The sequence below is a fragment of the Callithrix jacchus genome, chromosome 10 (assembly GCF_049354715.1).
Source record: "Callithrix jacchus isolate 240 chromosome 10, calJac240_pri, whole genome shotgun sequence".
NCBI classification, from domain to species: Eukaryota; Metazoa; Chordata; class Mammalia; order Primates; family Cebidae; genus Callithrix; species Callithrix jacchus.
In genome coordinates, this window is record NC_133511.1 from 115032381 (window position 1) to 115052816 (window position 20436).

Sequence of the window (20436 nt, forward strand, 5' to 3'; positions counted from 1 at the left end):
TGCGCAGAGGGGCTGCGACTTCCTGGACGGGGCATCCCTTTCCCCGCAGCTCGTCCTGGGAGCGGGGCTCCCCTCCCAGCTTCGGGGTTCCGCCTGCGTTGGGGGCCCGGGGTCCCCTCCCACCCCTCTCGAAGAGCGCGAGCCCGGGAACCGATGACAGCACACCTGAGTCAGCCCGCCGCCCACCCGCCTCTCAGCGTCTGTCTCCGCATCTTGTGATATTTCGCTCCCCGGGAGCCAGCCCCACTGCGCTCCGGAGGCAGCTCGGCAAACAAACCCAGCGACAGATTGTGCCGCGGCTCATTCCGGGGAAGGACGCCAAACCCCACCCTGCTACCCCCAACACTCCCTCCCCGCTGCCGCCTCCGGGCCCTCCCCCTAGGCGCGGGCCCCAGTCGGAGTGGGTCCCGGGGAAACGCAGGGGCTTGTCCCGCTTCCTGGAGATAGGAAGAGGCGAGGAAGGGGGCAGACGGGAGCCCCAGAGACGTTCCTTTCTGTTTCTACCTGATCCGAAAACGGGAGGGGCGGGAGAGGAAATTTAGGGGCACTAAGAGGGGAGCCGGGAGCCCCGGAAGGTCCGGTAATGGAACCGGCAGGGGGAGCCCGAGAGCCGAGGTGCCCGGGGGTTGCAGCCGGAGCCTGAAACTGGGGGAGTCCGGGGGAGAGAGAGGGAGGCAGAGACACGAGACACACAGAGACGAGAGACAGAGACGCAGGGAGCCCCGGGGATAGGAGGAGGGAGATGAAGACTAGGAGAGGACTTGAGAAAGACAGAAGACGGTGGCACGGAAACAGAAGAGTGAGGAGAGGCCCCAGAGAGGGAGGGAGGGAACAGAGAGACGGAGACCACGAAGTATGAATAAGAGTGTGGGGAGAAGGTTAGGGAAATAGAATGAGAACGCCAGAAGAACGAGAGACCGTGGAAGGAGCAGAGAATGAATGGGAAGAATAAAACCAGCATTTATCAAGCGCCAACTGTATTCCCGGCACTGCGTTGGACCCTGGCACGGATAGGAGTGGAGGAGCCGCGGCGCGCGCCGTAGGGCGAGGGGCTTCTGTGCTCGTGGGAGCCACAGCCCTGGGTGGCTCAGAGACCCCGGCACGGCCGCACCTGCGGCTCCCGCAGCCCCAACCAGCCCGCGCTGCCTGGCCACGGTACCCGAAGCGGCTACCCCAAGCCTAGCCCATGCTGGGGCGGCTCGGCGGACGCGCTGGGCCGAGTAGAGACCTGGGTCAACAGCCCCTCAGCCTTTGTAGGGAAGTGCCTAGGTCACAGATCGGCTGAGACCACGGAACCAGGCCACCAAGTGCCAGAGGGGCTCCAGTGAGACCAGATCCGCCCCTCTTTAAAAGTGGGTAGAGGAAGTTCGTGCGAAGCCAACGGTCTCCTGCCCAGCTTTGGGTCCTCTCTTGCGCCCCCGCGAGAGATAAGATCTGCCCTCCCAGACACACCACACATACACATAAAAACGCACACCCTCGCAGGCGCGCCCAACTCGCACCCGCTCGTAACTGCACTGAGGGGCACACACACACCGGGCACTTATTCCCTCTCCACCCATCCCCAAGATTGCAAGCGCAAAACCTCACACAGCCTCACGTTTCCCACCGGCTCAGACATGCACGCTGGCAGGTTCTCAGCGGCTCACCCGTGTGCACACTCACGTGCCCCCACTTTCCCAGGCCCGTACAGGGGGTAACGTGCAAGCCTCCTGAGTCACACCTGCACAAACGTCCCTGCGCGCACGTGCACGCTCATAGGCACTCGATCTTGCACGCAAAAACTCTGGCATATACTATTCTTATAGTCGCACACTGGGCTTGAGGTCTGGGAATGGAAGGAAAAGTGGAATCTCGGAGCGGTCCCAGGGGACAGAAACCTTGAAGACCGGGACACTGGCGGGAGGGACGCGGCTGGGGGCCAGGGCAGGTGTGACCCACAAGCTCATCTTCTCCTGGAAAGTTGGGAGGGGGGAACAGAGCAAGTCCACGGGGTTCCCCTCAACTACCGCACTCCCCCAAGAAGGGATTTCTCTAGAAGCTTGGCGCCTCGAGGGCGGTCGAACACAGTCCTCCCGGTCCTTTAAACGAGGGGAGGAGGCCGGGGTGGAGGGGGTTAGAAAGCCGCTCCCGCCTCCTACTGGCCAAGAAAGGGTTAAGTCGGCGAGCCAGCAGGCGAGGGAGGAGCCAGCGAGTGCGGGAAGGAGTGGGGGTGGTTGGGAAGAGCTTCCTCGCTGTCCCCACTCTCCCTCGGCTAGCAGCTTGGGCGCACGGACCGACGGACTGACGGACTCCAGCGCGGACCGCGCAGCTAGCGGGGTGCAGGCGCTGGGCGTTGACGGCCAGCTCCAGCCCTCCCCGCCCCGTCGCGCCCCGCCCCGTCCCGTCGGGGCCGATGGCTCCTCTCGAGGCCCGCAGCCCGGGGGGCGCAGGGTAGAGCGCCGCGGCCCGGCCACGCAGCCCGGGGACTCCCGGGCCCTCCGGAGCCCCGCGGGGTCCCCGCCGTACATCCGGCGGGCTCAGGGAGCGAGTGGGAGCGCCCTCCCCCCGCTGCCCCTCCCCCGAGCGTCGAGACAAGATGCTGCCCGGGCTCCGGCGCCTGCTGCAAGGTAAGAACCGGCGGCGGGAGGGCGGAGGGCGTCCCCTTTTTCAGGGATCGAGGGTGGGGCAGTTGGGGGTGGGTAACCTGGGGATGGGGAAGAGCTTAGCGCTGAGGCCGCGCCCCCGCCCTCAGGGCTGCTCTCAGCAGGAGGGCACTTGGCTGGGAGCCTGAGGGTGCGTGCGGGGAGCTCGTGACCGAGTTGGGACGCAGGGGGCAGGCGGACCCGGCCGGGAGCGGGGAGGAAGGCTCAGGTTCCAGCGTCCCGGCTCCACCTGCTCCGGGGAACGCTGCGGACTCGGGCCGGCTGGGGAAGCGCCGACTCAGCAACTCCTCCTGGCCGGTGCCTCAGCACTTTCCAGTCACCTGGGAAGACAGGGGATGTGGGTAGGGGGCTGTCTGGGGAGGTAGGAGGTGCGGAGGGAAACCCAAGTGGCCCTCTTTGTCAGGACAGATGGAGGGCGCTGGAAAGAGGGTAGTTCTACTGATTGAGTGACTGATGAGGGTGTGGACCTGAGATGGGGGGGAGGGGTCAAGGGGAGAGGGATGGGAAGGGGAAGTCAAAGATGGAGAAAGTGGTGAGGGAAGCTGAAAGGAGGAGGAAGATGGAGCGGGGGAAGGGGAGGAGGAGAAGGAATGAAGGTTAGACGGGAAAAGGGAAAATCGTGGAGGGAAATGGGACCCAGGTGAAGACCAAGGAAGGGGGAAGGAGAGGAAAGACCAGATTAGGGGAGGGGTGGGAAGAAGTCTAGGTAGGGGGCCCAGAATCCGGGGATGGAGGTAATGGGAAAGAGAATCAGGACTGGGACGCTGGGGACCGGAATGGAAAAAGAGAATGGAAAAATCAGAAACCAGAGACGGATGGGGATGGTGGCTAGAGAACGGGTGTCAGGAACGGGGCAAGAGGGTTGGGGATAGGCAACCATGGATGGGAGAGGGGCTGAAGAGGAGGGATGAGGAGGAGGAAGAGAAAGGCTGGGAGAAAAAGACTAGGGCTTGGGGGTGCTGCCCAGTGATGAGACAAAGAGGCTTCTGGTAACCACTTCCACGTGGGAAGCCCTCCGTTCCCAAAGCGCCTGCCTGCCACGTCCCTTCTCTCAGGGAGTGGCTGGTGGGCCAGATGGGGGTGCTCTGAGCTCAGGGCCCTGGGGGTGGCTGTGAGGGACGGAGGGTGAGGACTTTGCAGGGGAGTGGCAGCCTCTGAGGGTGGGCACCCAGACTGGCTCCTGTGCTGCCATTTATTTATCCGGCCCGACGTTGGATCCTGCCGCCGCCACCACTGCGGTGGCTGCTTATTTTGGGGTGTTAAATTCTGGCAGAGTGAGAAGCTGTTTGCAGCAGCTCTAAACCTCCGTCACCCGCGTCAGTGCCTCCCCAGGCCCCTGCGTCACTGGCATCACCACCACCTCCATCCCACTCCTCAGCTCCCACCTCCTCAGCCCCTGCCCCCTCAGCATCTGCCTGCGGGCCCTGGCCTTTCCCTGAAGCAGCCTGTTGGATGTGGAGCCCTTGCTTCTTGGCTGGGACCCTGTGCCCCTCTTTCCAGAGTGAGAGGCCTCAGCTGCCTTTTCAGGGAGCATTGTTTCCTGGGACTACTCTGTTCCAGCGACTCTACCCTGTGGGTGGGTGCGCACCCTGGCTTCTGCCCCCTACCTCAAGTTCCTTCTTCTACAGGGGACTCTGGCCCAAAGAGCGGCCTGTGGACTGAGAACTTTGTTTCTGAGACTTGGTACTCCAAGCTTTGATAGCCAGAGTCCCGCACAGTGGTCCTTCTGTGAATGGATACTTTTGGCTCTGGACACTTCAGCCTTCCAGGATCAATATCATGTTCTGGCCTCTCTTGACTCGCTCCCCTGGTCAGTTCTGGCCATATCTTCTGGACAGGGGTCATCTCTTAACTCCTAAATGTAATCACTACTCTAGAGCCACCACAACTGGAAGCCTAGGAGATGAGAGTTGCAAAGAGAGCTGGAATCCCTTCCGTGCCTTGACCCCAAGTAGCCAAACAGACTCAGCACTGTGGCTGGCCCAGCCCTAGGCACCTTCGTGCAATTACTGTCCTGCCTTTACCTCAAGGGCAGTGTCTCACACATCCAGTTGTGGTTTCTGTGGAGGATGTGGCAGACTCTTGAAGAAAAGTCAGAGAGTCCCTCTGACATGGACTTGACGCCCCTCTTTTCCGATCTGGGTTCCACCTTGTACTAGCTGCATGGCCTGAGGCCAGTGGGTCCTGTTTCTGGGGCTCCCTGCCTTCATCTGCAAATTGGAGGCCACAATATTGACCTCTAGGAGGTTGGGTGTGTTGTGTTCCTGTATAAAGAAATTAGCATGTATAAAGAAATTAACATACAAAAGCAGTGCCCAGGCACAAAACAGGTGCTTCCTGGTTTCCTCCTACCCTGCTGTACTCTCCCCTGCAGTTCTAGCCATCCCCTGCTGGCTTTAGAGGAGGGGTGTGCAGAGAGGGTGGGGGAGCTGCTACAAAGGGCTTTCCTCTGCCCCTGAAGTAGTGGAGGGCAGAAGCGAAGGCTTCTGAGAAAGACGGTGAAGGCAGGCCATAGAGACCTAGCCAGGAGGCCTGGGGTGCTCAGAAATTGCCACTTCCCCCCCCCCACCCTCCGTGGTGCTACCTGTGACCTGAAGGGTCGGCTCTAGGTGGCCACCGAGGTATCCCCCTTCCCAGTTCTGACACCCTGTGCCTCTTGCCCCAGTCTCCACCGGGAATTCACAAAATGAAGGCCAGGAGCAGAACTGTGGTCCTCGGGAAAGAGAGGCAGAGGCATGGGCCTGAAGGAGCGGTGGTGAGGGGGCGTGAGAACTCGGGGTGGGGAAGGGACGTGGCAGGAAAGAAAAGGGCACACATACTGGACAGGGCTGGGACCGAGGGCAGGGGAGGGAGGGAAAGGCGCAGCTCTCTAGTCCTCCAGCCCTCCCCAAGTTCTGCCACCTCTGCCCTGGAGTGCTCCCTCCAGCCCCAGCGGGCCTGGGGGCAGTGAAGCCCAGAGCCCCCCACCCTCCCCTCCTCCTTGCCTCCAGTGAGAGCCGCAGCCTGAATTATGGATGAGGCTCCTTGGGTTACAGCAGCTTTGCACAGCAGTGGCAAGGGCCAGAAATGGCAACAGAGTCACTGTTCTGCAGTAGCTGTCATGGAGGGCCCCCCTCCCCCACTGCACGGGGTCCCTCTTCAGAGAGCTTGCAGGGACCACTATCACGGGCTGGGGGAGGTGAGCCCTGGTTGGGGGAGACATGGGAAGAAGACGGAAGGAGTGTGGGAAAGAGAAGAGAAGAGGACTAATATGGGCAGGTGAGAGGCAGGAGGGTCTAGGGGAAGAAGGAGGGGTGGGCACCCTTGCCAGCTCCTGCAGAGTTTACCCTCCAGGCTGGAAGGGACCCTGGTGCCAGGGGAGTGGGTGCTGACTCTGGGGCCCTCTGAGATTGCACATCCTTCCCTCTACCTCTCCTGGGGCAGCGGTCAGTCCGGAGGCTGGGGAAGAGCTCTGTAATCCTCCAGGGGCTGGCAGCCATCAGAGCTCACACTCTGGTGAGCTTGTGGAAGGGGTACGATTAAGGGCTCAGAGAGGGATTTGGCTTCTGTTGGTGTCAAGTCCTTAGGGAGGTAGAGCTCAGAGGGTGACTCTGACAGGAAGGGAAGCGCCCTGGCTGGGCATCAAGAGACTTTTCTGGTCCTAGCCCTGCCAGCACTTTGCTGTGTGACCTTGGGTAAGTCACTTGCTTTCTCTGAGCTCCAATCATCACTTCAGAAGAACAGATGCTTGAACCAGAGGAATTGAAGGGACCTTTCCGGCTTTGAAATCTCCAGTTCTAAGCCCCAAAACTCAACCCTCATGAAACCCTCTTGGGTCCGCCCTGTGCTTCCACACCCCACCTCTGCCTGGTTCACATGAGGGGTGAGAGACACTGCTCCTCCACCCCACGTGGGTCTGAGAAACTCGGGAGGAGAAAGTAATCGTGAAACGCCGAACGGGGGAGGGGTGAGAAGGGCCGAGAAGCGCGGAGGTGGTGTGAAGGAATGGAACAGCAGCCGCTGTGTCACTGAGTATTACATCACACCCAGCCTACACACGCACGGGGCCCGGCGCTCACACACACGCGGAGGATAGCCAGCACGCACCGACGCAGCGCCGCGGGGGGGCCAGGGACACTCACAGGGGTTGGAGGGCCAAAATCGAGGAACAGCACAGCACACCGGGGGTGTGGGTCCTCCACCCGCACCTGTGTGCTCCCGCCTCTGGGGGAGGAACACCAGGACATTCGGATGCCAGCGACACACTTGGGGCCTGTCAGTGCCACGCGTGCACACCTGGCCCGGCAGCACCACATTTGGCAAGCACCTGGTCCACACCGTGAAAATCACAGACATATACACATATTCACACATACACAGCAACCTCAGGAGCGTGACACATCACACACAAAACAACCACTACGCATGTGCAATTGGCAGCCTCAGAGAGCCCACGCTCAAAATCACCAACCTCTCAGTCTCTCCCTGGGTGTTTGAACCCCAAGGAGCTCCAGGATCTCAGGGTCCAGAAACAGGCCTTCCTCCCCTCTGCCTTCAAGAGCCTAGGGCATTGCTTGAAGCAGAAGGTGCTCAGTCACTGTGTTTTCCGGGAAATGACTGCCTGACTTTGGGGGTGCAGGCTCCCCTTCTCCCCAGGCAAAATTGCCAGAAGAAAATCCCAGGAGTCACCTGGAAATCATAATAAAGTGTAGATGTCAAGCTAGTTCTGGCCTAGAACTTTATCAGCTACAGCGAGGGCAGGAAGGCAAAGGCCAGGAAGACTGGAGGTCCTGGACCCCTGTTAAAAGTATGAGTACAGGCACCTGCACTCCACTCTCTAGCCCCCAGGCTCTCTGAGCCTGCTTTTCCACTGGTATAAGAAGGTTGGATACGATCCAACCTTCGAAAGTTACTTTGGGAAAAAAAAAAAAAAAGCTTTGGCTGGACGCAGTAGCTCATGCCTGAAATCCCAACACTTTGGAAGGCCGAAGTGGGAGGACTGTTTGAGGCCAGGAGTTTGAGACCAGCCTGAGCAACATAGCAAGACCCCATCTCTACAAAAATTTAAAAAATTTTAGCTGGGTGCAGTGGCACAGGCCTGTGGTCCCAGCAACTCAGGAGGCTGAGGCAGGAGGATCGCTTGAGCCCAGGTGGTCAAAGTTGCAGTGAGCTGTGATCACACCACTGCACTCCAGCCTGGGCGATGGAGCAGGACCCTGCCTCCAAAAGAAAAATGTTTTTAAGTAACTGTGAATGAAGAGCACCTGGGGTATAAAATGCAGATTCCCAGGCTGTCCCCCCAGGAATTCTTCATGTTCCCAGGACTGCAGCTGATGATGTCACCTGTGGCTGGTGGCTCCACTTAGAGACCCCACTGAGCCCTGGCCCCTAAGGCCCCTCCCGGCACAAAGAGGCTCTGACTCTGAAAAGTACAGGAAAGTAAGGGCAGTGGGCACCAGCAGGCTGGCAAAACCAGACCCCAGGGTGGGTCCATTTCACATGGGCCTCAGATCCCCACAGCGTCTCAGGTTACTTCCACTCATTCTCCAATGGGGTGACTTTGTCCCCCAGGGGACATTTGGCAATGTCTGGAGACATTTTGGTTGTCACAACTGGAGGCAGGGTGCTGCTGGCATCTAGTGGGTAGAAGACAGAGATGCTGCTAAATGCCTTTTATAGGGCTGCCCCCACAGCAAGGAACTATCCAGCCCAACTGTCAATACCGACGCAGAGAAACTTCGACGTTAGTCTTTTGACATTAATCTCTAGACAAGGTCAAACAGGCAACAGTGAAAGCAGGAATGAAAAGGTGATCATTCTTCAAATAATCTTAAACGTGTCACAGTGCTTTCTGCAGTGTCCTCTTGGCGTTATTTTTTAATATACACCAGAAGCCTCAGAAAGTGGAAGTGGCCAGGCCACTCGAAGCTATAATGTTGTCCCCTCAGTCCCCCAACATGGGAGCACCAGGGCACCAGGCCTTTATTTTTATTTTTTATTTTTTCTCCCCAAATCAGGGTCTCGTTGTGTTGCCCAGGCTGGAGTGCCAGGGTGTGATCATTGCTCACTGCAGCCTCAAGCTCCCTCTGCCTCAGCCTCTCAAGTAGTTGGGGCTACAGGCACATGCCACCATGCCCGTAGTGGGTCTGAGAAACTCAGGAGGAGAAAGCAATCGTAAAACACTTACTTTTTTCTTTTCTTTTCTTTTTTTTTTTTTTGGAGACAGGCTCTTGCTCCATCGCCCAGGCTGGAGTGCAGTGGTGCGATCACAGCTTACTGCACTTTGACCACCTGGGCTCAAGCTGATTTTATTTTTATTTTTTCAAGAGATAGGGATCTCCCCATGTTGCCCAGAGAGTCCCAAACTCCTGGCCTCAACCAATCCTCCTGCCTTGGCCTCCTGAAGTACTGGGACTACAGGTGTGAGCCACCCTATTCAGCCGCCCCTAGGTCTTTACCAAGAGGGTGGGCAGGCCCCTGGCTGGCACTCCAGCCCTCGAAGCCCACCTAGTAAGTTTTGCTTCCCCTCCCCACAGTTCCCGCCTCAGCCTGCCTCCTGCTGATGCTCCTGGCCCTGCCCCCGGCTGCCCCCAGCTGCCCCATGCTCTGCACCTGCTACTCATCCCCGCCCACCGTGAGCTGCCAGGCCAACAACTTCTCCTCTGTGCCGCTGTCCCTGCCACCCAGCACTCAGCGACTCTTCCTGCAGAACAACCTCATCCGCACGCTGCGGCCGGGCACCTTTGGGCCCAACCTGCTCACCCTGTGGCTCTTCTCCAACAACCTCTCCACCATCTACCCGGGCACATTCCGTCACTTGCAAGCCCTGGAGGAGCTGGACCTCGGTGACAACCGGCACCTGCGCTCACTGGAGCCTGACACCTTCCAGGGCCTGGAGCGGCTGCAGTCGCTGCATCTATACCGCTGCCAGCTCAGCAGCCTGCCCGGCAATATCTTCCGAGGCCTGGTCAGCCTGCAGTACCTCTACCTCCAGGAGAACAGCCTGCTCCACCTACAGGTGAGCCTGCCCCAGCGTGCACGTCCCTCCTCTCTCCCCAGGCCACCCTTCCTGCCTCAGCATCTCCATCTGTCTGTTTCTGTCTCTCTTCTAAGTTTCCATCTCTCTCACATTGTCCAGGGGAGAATTGTCCCTTCTGTCTGTCTCTCTACCTGTTTAGGTCCCTAGCTGCCCCCGCCCCCTCTAACTGTCCACAACCTTCACCTCTCTGCCTCTGCCTGTCTATCCCTTTCCGTCCATCACTGCCTCTCTCACTAACTTGCCTCCCCCATCTGTCTTCTGCCTCTTCTGTCTGTCTCCCTTCACACACCCACTCTGCACACACCCCCATGTCTGTCTGCGTATGTGTATCTGTTTCTTTCTGTGATCTCACGTGTTTGCCTTTGGGGGACTCTGCCCTCCCCCAGGGTCCCCTGCCCAAAGGCCTTTGCAGCTGCTTTTCTCACCCACCCTCAAGTCTGCCCACATCCCGGGGACGTAAAGGGAAGGCAGAGCCACGGCCACTGGCATCCCACAGAAAGTTGCGTTTCTCTCCAATTCACTGGGTAATGGGATGGGAGAAATCCATACCCCTGCTAGATTGCCGTTTTCCAAACCTGTCATCTCAATGCAGGGAAAGGAAAAAAAGGGATAAATCTCTGTTATGCGGCGGGAAAATGGACACTCTGAAAATGGAAGGAATAACAGTAATTGTTATTTATTGTTATGATTATTGATCTAATGATAGTTTATTGTTGTTGTTAAGCTGACTGTTTGACACTTGGATCCTTCCACTCCATTTCCCCAAGGAGCAATAACACATCCTCCAAACCACCCTGAGAGAAAATCTTCCCTTGTCCACACAGCCTCTGGCTGGAAGGGGGTGAGAATATCCAAATTCTGCCCTCTCCCTGATTGCCCCTGGAAGGTGCTTCTTCTGCCTCATCCAGGGCTAGTGCCTAACTAGTTACCAATCTGCTGGCTGGAAAATCAGGTCAGTGCCGATGAGGCTCATGATGGTAACAACAGCCATAACAATGCAACAAACATGGATTGAGCACCCACCACAAGCTAGATGCTAAGAATATAGTAGTGAACAGGTCAGACCCAACTCCCTGCCTTCACAGAGATTCCCTGGAGGAGGGAAAGGAGCAACATGCACAGTATATTGGAGAAATTTGTCTTATGTTATTCTTATTGTTGCATAAATAATGACAGTAGTAATAGCCAACACCACTTAGAGGGCACATGGGGGTTAGCCACTGTGCCAAGCACTTTACACATATCCACTCTGCCATTGACAAGTGTGTGGCATTTTTAAACCTCCTCGGACCTCAGTTTTCTCATCTGTACAATGGGGGTAGCGAGAATACCCATCTCCTAGGGATTCTGAAACCATTACATGCATGAATAATTTGTAAAGCACTTAGAATAGTGCTTGGCATACGGTAAGCGCTATATAAATGCTTGTTAAAATAGTGTTTTAAAAAAAGAAACAAGCCTTATTTAACATTGGTCTCAGTGAAGTGGCCCAACTTGGACTCCATCCTGAAGATCTGGGTCAACTTCAAGGATTATACTGAGGTCATGAGTGAGTCCCAAAACACACCCTTCATTGTTCCTCTTCCTAAATTTGCCTGGCACCTCAGAGTTGATGAAGAGCGCTCAGCCACCTCATCTCACTTCTACAGCCCAGTTGGGAGATTATTTTCACCTCCTCGTTCACAATGGAGAAGCTGAGGCTGGGGCCCTGAAGACTCTATAGATATAGAGTCGCCTCTAATCATAAATCTTTTCAACCATTGTGGCTGTGACCAGAGGCTTATGTCTTCTGTGTCCCTACCACCAGGCTTATGTGAGGCCCATCACATTGAGCCTCATAACAACCTGGTGGTAGGGACAGTGAGGGACATAAAATGTCTAGGGACATGGAATGAGTATTCCTGAGGCCACACAGCCAGGAAGAGCTGGTGCTTGAGCCTTGTGGTCTGATACAAGGGGACACTACTCTGGAGTACAGTGAGCAAGCTCATTTTTAAAAGCACACACTTTTGACTTTGACCTGACTCAGAAAGACCCAGGTTCAAATCCTGGCTCCTATTTGACTTTGGATAAATTACTTAACCTCATTTCCTCACCTCAGTTTCCTCAGGATAGTACTTAATAATAATCTTTTTTTTTTTTTGAGATGAAGACCTACTCTATCGCCCAGGCTGGAGTGTAGTAGAGTGCAGTGGCAGCCTCTGCCTTCTGGGTTCAAGCGATTCTCCTGCCTTGGCCTCCCAAGTAACCGGGATTACAGGCATGCATCACCACGACCAGCTAATTTTTGTATTTTTTAGTTGAGATGGGTTTCACCATGTCGGCCGCCAGGCTGTTCTCAAACTCCTGACCTCAGGTGATCCACCCGCCTCAGCCTCCCAAAGTGCTGGGATTACAGGTGTGAGCCACCGTGTCTGGCCAATAATAATCCTTATTTAAGAAGTTTTGTTGTGGGAAAGAAAGTAGGGAAAAGCTGAAGGAAAAAAAAAGGTTTTGTAGGCTGAGCATGGTAGCTCACACCTGTAATCCCAGCACTTTGGGAAGCCAAGGCGGGCTGATCACCTGAGGTCACAAGTTCAAGACCAGACCAACCAACATGGAGAAACCCCATGTATACTAAAAATACAAAATTAGCCAGGCGTGGTAGCACATGCCTGTAATCCCAGCTACTCAAGAGGCTGAGGCAGGAGAATCGCTTGAACCCTGGAGGCGGAGGTTGTGGTGAGCCAAGATGGCGCCATTGCACTCCAGCCTGGGCAAGAAGAGCAAAACTCTGTCTCAAAAAAAAAAAAAAAAGAAGTTTTGTAAGGATTAAAATGTAAGGCATTTAGCACAAGGTCATACTCTCAAGATATGGGTAGCATGATAATAATTGCTGCTGCTACTACTCCTACTGAGATCAAATACTACTACAAATTATTCGTGCATTTAATGCTTGCAGAATCTCCTTATCAATATATATTAGTTGTTTAGGAGGAATTTGGAGTCAGAGGGCCTGAGCTTGAATCCCTGATCTGCTATTTTCTGACTTATTTAACTTTAGGTAGGTTGCTAACCCTCTCTGAACCTCACTTACTTTATCTGTAAACTGGAAATCATGAAAATAATACCTTCCACCAAGAATGGAGTAAACAGCAAATTAGTTAGTGTCTAGAAAGCCCATAGTTCAGGCCGGGCTCGGTGGCTCACGCCTGTAATCCCAGCACTTTGGGAGGCTGAGGAGGGTGGATCACTTGAGGTCAGGAGTTTGAGACCAGCCTGGCCAACATGGTGAAACTCCCTTTACTAAAAATACAAAAATTAGCCAGGTGCCTGTAATTCCAGCCCCCAGGGAGGCTAAGGCAGGAGAATCATTTGAACCCGGGAGGTGGAGGTTGCAGCAAGCCGCGATAGCACTACTGCACCCCAGCCTGGGTGACGAAGCAAGACTGCGCCTCAAAAAAAAAAAAAAAAAGCACATAGTTCAGTGCTGAAGAAATCATGTTATTATGACCCCATCCTCCATTGACTCTCAGGCCAAGAACAGCAATCAGGACCTGAGGTCAGCAAAGGCTTGGGCAGAGGGAACCTCAGGTGGGCACTGGGTCTTCTGAAATGGGAAGTGTTTGTTCTCTATGCCCCTGGCATGAACGGTACCAGGCATCAAGGAAAGGAAGCATCTTCACACCCAGCCCTTTATAGAGGAGATGGAAAAAACAGCCTCTGCCTGGCGGAACTGGGCTAGGAGTTGCCACGGGCAGGTGGGGAAACGTGGGCTGGGGTGAGATCTGCAGAGTGCAGGCGTGACCCAGGAAGGAGCCAGACCTGCCCCAAAGGGGAGCTTTGGAGGACGCTCCACCAGGGGACCATGGCTTTTCAGAATAGGGAAGGTAGACATGGAGATGGGGTTGAGTAGAGGTTCTAAGGGACTGTCTGCTGTATGCTAGGCACCGTGCCAGGTGAGTTCATTCATCAACAGATATTTACTGAATACCTACCACATGCTAGGCAGAGCTCCAGGTGCCAGAGATTCAGGGGAGAATAGACAGAAACAGTAGCCCTGCTTTCCCAGAGCTACACTCAAGTGTAGCCAGATGATAAAGACACTTTTTTTTCTTTTTTCTTTTTTCTTTGTTTTGAGATGGAGTCTTGCTCTCTTGCCCAGGCTGGAGTGCAGTGGCGCAATCTTGGCTCACTTCAACCTCCACCTCCCAGCTCAACCGATTCTCCTGTCTCAGCCTCATGAACAGCTGGGATTACAGGCGTGTGCCACCATACCTGGCTAATTTTTTTATTTTTAGTAGAGACGGGGTTTCACCATATTGGCCAGGCTGGTCTCAAACTCCTGACCTCAGGTGATCCACCTGCCTCGGCCTCCCAAAGTGCTGGAATTACAGGTGTGAGCCACCACACCTGGCTGACACTTGTTTTCTCTTAGAATCATTACAGTGGCCTGCATGGTTTTTGTTCGTTTGTTTGTTTTGTTTTAGCTTTCATTTTTGAGACAGAGTCCTGCTGTGTCACCCAGCTGGAGTGCAGTGGCACAATCTTGGCTCACTGTAGCCTCAACCTCCTGGACTCAAGCAATCCCCCACCTTAGCCTCGCCAGTAGCTAGGACCATAGACATGTGCCATGCCCAGTAATTTTTGTATTTCTGTAGAGATGGGGTTTCACCACATTGCCCAGGCTGGTCTCAAACTCCAGAGCTCAAGTGGGCCACCACCTCAGCCTCCCAAAGCAGCTGGCCTGAATGGTTTAAAAGCTGTCTTTACGCTTAAGCAGACCAGATCTTAGTTTGAATCCCAGCCACACCTCCAGTTTGCTCTGTGGCTCTGGGCAAGTTATTTAATCAGTGAGCCTCGATGGACCCCTCTGTGAAATGGAGATAACTTGTACCTTGGGGAGCAGGGGTTGTGAGAATTAAGGAAGACACTGCTGAGCTCAGCCCAGTGTCTGGCACGGAGTGAGTATCCAATGAATGGTAGCTATCCATTAACATTTACCAGGGAGAACACCCACTGAAGCCCAGCAAAAATAACAGCACAGGCCAAGGTCACCCGGCTAGTAAGGAACATGACCTACAACTGGCCTCGGTCTATCTGACTCCAGAGTGCACTTGTCCAGAAGTCTCTGAAGTTGGAAGCCGCATTCCACTGCATGTTAGCTGTTGGACCCCAGGCCAGTCACTTCACTTCTCTGAGGCTCCCTCTCCTAATCTGAAATGGAGATAATAATAGTATCCACCTCATAAGGTTGTGACGATTAAGTTACTATATAGGATCTGTGTAGCACAGAGGTTGGTACATGCTAAGAGCTCAATAAGTTACCTGCTTGACAGTGCTGACGCCGATGATGACGATGATCCCCACCATAGACTGATGAGCACTCTGAGCGGGGGTGCCTGGCACAGAGCAGACACTCAGTAACGGCTCTGCTGAATGAATGAGGCACATCCCAGAACTCACCAATTCATAAAAATCAGATAAGGATGGGATTTTAAAGATCACCTATCCCAAGTCCCTTGTTTCACAGATGAAGAGACCGAGACCCAGAGAGGTGCTTGGAGCTGTCCAAGGTCACACAGCCCAGCAGCTGATTTGATTAGTGTCACAGCTGAGAGCGGAGAGTTTGGAGGGAAGCAAGGTTAAGAACAGGATGCTGTCAGGGAAGGGGGCAGGGCTGCGTTAAGATTCCAAATGGATGCAGAGAGCTGTGAACCGGTCAGGGGGGAGGCAAGGGAAATGTGGTTTTTGAAATGGAAGAGGATGACTTGAGCAGAGGCTCTCAGCCCAGAGGGAGGGGAGATAGGGAGGGGCAGGGAGAGGGCTAGGGCTGTGAAAGTCAAGAGCTTATTAATGCACAGAGAACGGTTTTAACGGTGGAGAGAGGAAGGACCGGATTTGAGAGCTACAGTCAAGGAAGTGGCAACGGGATTTGGCAACAGCTTGGATGGGGGGAGGGGGCATTGGACCCCAAGGCGGAGGCTCAGAGAAGGGAGGGGCAGGACTTTTTGCAGAGAAACAAAAGGAGAGGAGAAGAGGTTGGAATTAAGAAATTCTGTGGGCCAAAAACTGGGGCTGTGAGTCAAAGGTCCCTGAATTCCCTAGGATCTCTGAACCTTTGGTGTACTCTTCCTGAACTCCTGAGGTTCCCAAAGTATGGATTACCCCTGTTCCCTCTCCCCACACCCCCGGCCATAGTCTCTGGGTGTGTCCTACTCTTGCTGACACTCCATGAAAACAGGAACCCTATTTAGGTGTTTGAGTGGCAGGGATTCCAAGCCTACCCCCTGGATGGGCCTGGAAGAAAAGAACAAGGGCACCAGGCCATAGTGAGCCAGGTTGAGGCCAGGGAGGTATAAGGAGCCAGCTGGAGGCCAAAGCCAGGATTTGGGGTGGTGGCAGCAGGGGGCGGAGAATGCTGGTGTCAGAGGCAGCTGAGAAGGTTGAGGGGGACGGATCTCAATGTGGCCAAGAGGAGGGCTCTTGGCAGGCTCAGTTCCTGTAGCAAAGAGGGCGGAAGCCAGATGGGAGGGGGCGAGAACATGCAGGAGCACAGGAAGGTGGAGGCTGTGGGTGTGGGCTGGGAGTCAACGCCCTCCCCCAACCTGAGGCCTCCGACCAGGCTCTGGGTGGCAGGCATGGGAAGAACAGCTCCCCAGGCAGTGAGGGAGGTAGAGCCACAGTCAGGAAACAGCCCCCATCCTCTGGGGTGAGCTGGCCTGAGCAGAGTGGATGCTCCTGTTCTGAGAACTGGACCTCCTGGAAACTGCTGACCACAGTGATGCCCTGCATGACAGGAGAGGACCTCAAGGCAGTGAGGTCAGGGGACTGAAGCCCTGCTCCCCTCCCCGGCAAGCCCTTATCTCCCTGAGCCTCAGTGCTCTCCTCTGTAAAAAGTGAGCTGGGCTGATGGGTGCTGCAGCATCCGCTCCCAAGTCAGCTGATCAACAGAATCCCCTGGTGAACTGGTTATAATGCAGAGTCCACGAGTCCCCACTGCCACCGTGGGCCACGCCCACCCCTGTTAATTCTGATCCATAGTTCCAAGATCCTTCCCAAACTAAGTGGCCTGATTAGGTGACTCCCTAGCCCCAGGCAGGTGGGGCAGTGCCTCTAAGTGGAGTAGTAATGCAATGTGGCTTCCTTCCTCTCCTCTCCTCTCCTGCTGCCTCTGGGGGTGGAGCTGATGTCCTGTCCTCCAAAACCCAGCCTAGTAGCAGGACTTGGCTTCCCCCAGTGACCTCCTCTTTTAGAGGAAAGGGACAGGACCCAATTCTAACTGAGCCCCTATTGTCATAGTAACCACCATTTATGGATTGACTATGTACCTGTTAAGGGTACAGTATCAGCATCCCTGCCCCCTTCCCTGAAAGCATCCTGTTCTTAACCTTGCCTCCCTCAAAACTCCCAGCTCTTGGCTCTGACACTAATCAAATCAGTCACTGGGCTGTGTGACCTTGAACAGCTCCAAGTACCTCTCTGGGCCTGGGGTACAGTATCATCCGACCTCATTTAGTCTGCTGAAGGGGTCATACATAATAAGGAATGTTACACATACTGAGGAAACTGAGACTCCATGAAGTTAAAACTTGCCTAAAGTAACACAGCTAGGGAAAAGGCTAGCTGGATTTCGCACTAGGGCTGTAAGAGCTGCACCTGTGGGCTCCATCATTAGACTGACTCCCTGTGTTCGTGGCACGTGCCCAGCACCTCCTTCATATGATCTTTATGTGAACCTTGTTCTGGAATCCTCAGCGCAAACCTATGAAGTAGGTATACGCATCCCCGTTTTATAGATGAGGAAACAGGCACAAAGAGATGACTGGCTTGGCCTTGTTAAGAATAATGGCTAACAAACCAAACAAAAATTGAAGAAAACAAAAGAATAACACTAACTCATGGAACTCGTAGAACTCCACAAGGAAAGGTGTTCTAAGCACCTTCATGCATGCCACTTCATTTAATTTCCACCTTACACAGATGAGGAAACTGAGTCACAGAGCTCGTGAGGGACTTGCCCAAGCTGGCACAGTCAGTTCATGACAGATCCAAGATTTGAAGTCAGAAGGGCTGGCTCCCCAGTCTGCACACTTCACCACACCAGAAGTTCTGGAACTCAAACTGGTCCTGCCACGGCCACACTGGCTTCCCTGGGGAACCTGTAGACCAGCGGATTCCCAGACTCCGCCGCAGACCTCCTGAATCAGAAACTCCGTCCCCGCCCCCCCGCCAGAGATCCGCAGGGGATCTTAATACATCTGAAAGTTTCAGAACCACTGACCTCACCGATACCACTTTTTCCATGGAAATAGGTTACAGGAGGCAGAATCCAAACCCAGGACGCTATGAATCAAAAGATCAACCCTTTCTCTTCTGCCACAGTGCAGCCCCTTCGCTCCTCCCGCCCAGGCCCCAGCGGGGTCCGCAACCTGCCTCAGGCCCACTCTCTTCTTCTTCTGTGCCCCTCCCCCCACCCAGGATGACCTGTTCGTGGACCTGGCCAACCTGAGCCACCTCTTCCTCCACGGGAACCGCCTGCGGCTGCTCACAGAGCACGTGTTCCGCGGCCTGGGCAGTCTGGACCGGCTGCTGCTGCACGGGAACCGGCTGCAGGGCGTGCACCGCGCGGCCTTCCGCGGCCTCAGCCGCCTCACCATCCTCTACCTGTTCAACAACAGCCTGGCTTCGCTGCCCGGCGAGGCGCTCGCCGACCTGCCCTCGCTCGAGTTCCTGCGGCTCAACGCCAACCCCTGGGCGTGCGACTGCCGCGCGCGGCCGCTCTGGGCCTGGTTCCAGCGCGCGCGCGTGTCCAGCTCCGACGTGACCTGCGCCACGCCCCCGGAGCGCCAGGGCCGAGACCTGCGCGCGCTCCGCGAGGCCGACTTCCAGGCGTGCCCGCCCGCGACGCCCACGCGGCCGGGTAGCCGCGCACGCGGCAACAGCTCCTCCAACCACCTCTACGGGGTGGCCGAGGCCGGGGCGCCCCCCGCCGACCCCTCCACCCTCTACCGAGACCTGCCCGCCGAAGACTCGCGGGGGCGCCAGGGCGGGGACGCGCCCACCGAGGACGACTACTGGGGGGGCTACGGGGGTGAGGACCAGCGTGGGGAGCAGACGTGCCCCGGCGCTGCCTGCCAGGCGCCCCCGGACTCCCGAGGCCCTGCGCTCTTGGCCGGGCTCCCCACCCCTCTGCTTTGCCTCCTGCTCCTGGCGCCCCACCACCTCTGATTGCGGTGCTGAGACTGAAGAGGCCAGTGTCCGATTCCGGCTTCCCGTCCACCCCGAGCTGCGGTTCCGGCCCCCGTCCCGTCCCCGCCCCTGGCCTTACTGCCTCCCTTTCCCCCACCCAGCTCCTCTCCGTCCCGGGGACCAGGCCACCTCTCCTTGCCTGCCTCCTGGGCTGTCCTGACTTATGGCAGCGTCAAGAGGGCGTGTGTGGTGGCTCAGCCCTGCCCTCCCCAACTCGCCATTAACTCTTCTCCATCCCGAGGCTGGAGTGGGGCACCCCAGGCAGCCGCCGACCCGCACTCCTAGAGCCCACTGCGGACCCCAGAGGGGCTTTTGTCTGTAGAGCATCTTCCACCAGCAGAGCCTTTGGAAGCTCCCCCAGGGAGCCCCACCCAGGACCCTTTGGGGGATGCCTCAGTCAGGGCCAGGCTGACCCTGACCCCTGCTTACCCTAGCCCCTCAACCTCCTGACACTGGAGGAATACTTTTCTCCTAAGTCTACCCTGGACACTTTTTAGGGCACCTGGAGAGAGCTTTCCTCTCCACTGTGGTCCCTGCGTGGTGAAGATCAAAAGAAATTGTTTGGGAAAAAAATTTATTAAAAAATTCTATTATTTTATCTATTGGAAGATTTGTTGACTCGGTACCCGAAAAGTGGGATGAGTTCTCTGGATGTAAGGATTTCAGGGCCAGGAGGGTTGGAGAAGGGGAGCCATCCCACGCCATCAAAGAGCTTCCTGCTGGCTGGAAATGGTGTGCGCTCTCCCGAGACCAGAAGCTGAAGCCCCGGAAGAGTTGTGGCCCTGCATTCAAGTGGGGTGCAATCTGGCAGCCAAGAGTGGGTGCTGATGGCACCTCTTTTTGTTTGTCCAGGGGAGGAGTTGCAGCCAACCCTGAGTTGTCTGGCGCTTGAGGAACTAAGCCTGGGGAAGACCTCCTGCTTGGTTAATGAACCTCTTCCAGACCCGGTGCCTTCAGGAAAGAGAAGGTCCCCTGTACATACTCCTGATCGCAGATAGCCCACACATGGCTTTGGGTAAATGTGGAAAAGGCACCTCTCCCTCAGGGGAACACAGCCCCATGCCAGGGCGAACACCTTAGCAAACGGAGACCAAGGCTGGGTTTCAGCGCACACTTGCCTCCCTGGCTAAGTGCCTTTGTGCAGTGCACAGCCTGCACACCTGCACACAGCTACCCTGTGGATATGTGATCTCTCTCTTGGCTCCTGTGAGATAGAAGCCATCAGGGATGAACCAGCTCAGAGAAGCAGGTTTCCAAACAGGCTAGAAGAGGGACCAAGGAGCTAGGGTGATCAGAGGGACAGGAATCCCAAATTGGGGTGCCTTACTGGCTTGAGGTACAATCAGAACCTTCATCTTTCTGGTGTGTGGAGGAGAGGCTGGGGACAGGGAAGAGGCTCAGGCTAAGAAGGACTTGGGTTGGGGTTTAGGGGTGAGTCTCATCAGACTGAGCACTTGGAGAGAAGTTTGATAGTTTGAATTTGGGGCTAAGAATCTAGCTCAGGCAGGGTGTGGTGGCTTGCACCTGTAATCCCAGCTAATT

General features: G+C 55.7%; 1 protein-coding gene across 1 annotated transcript; it reads left to right on the forward strand.

Moving 5' to 3' along the window:
- Positions 1–2242: 2242 nt before the first annotated feature.
- RTN4RL2 (reticulon 4 receptor like 2) lies at positions 2243–19492 on the forward strand. The gene is made up of 3 exons (XM_002755283.6): positions 2243–2609; positions 9161–9642; positions 18124–19492. Exons 1-3 carry the CDS (start codon positions 2579–2581, stop codon positions 18871–18873), a joined length of 1263 nt encoding a protein of 420 aa, XP_002755329.3. The 5' UTR covers positions 2243–2578; the 3' UTR covers positions 18874–19492.
- The last annotated feature ends 944 nt before the right edge of the window (positions 19493–20436 follow it).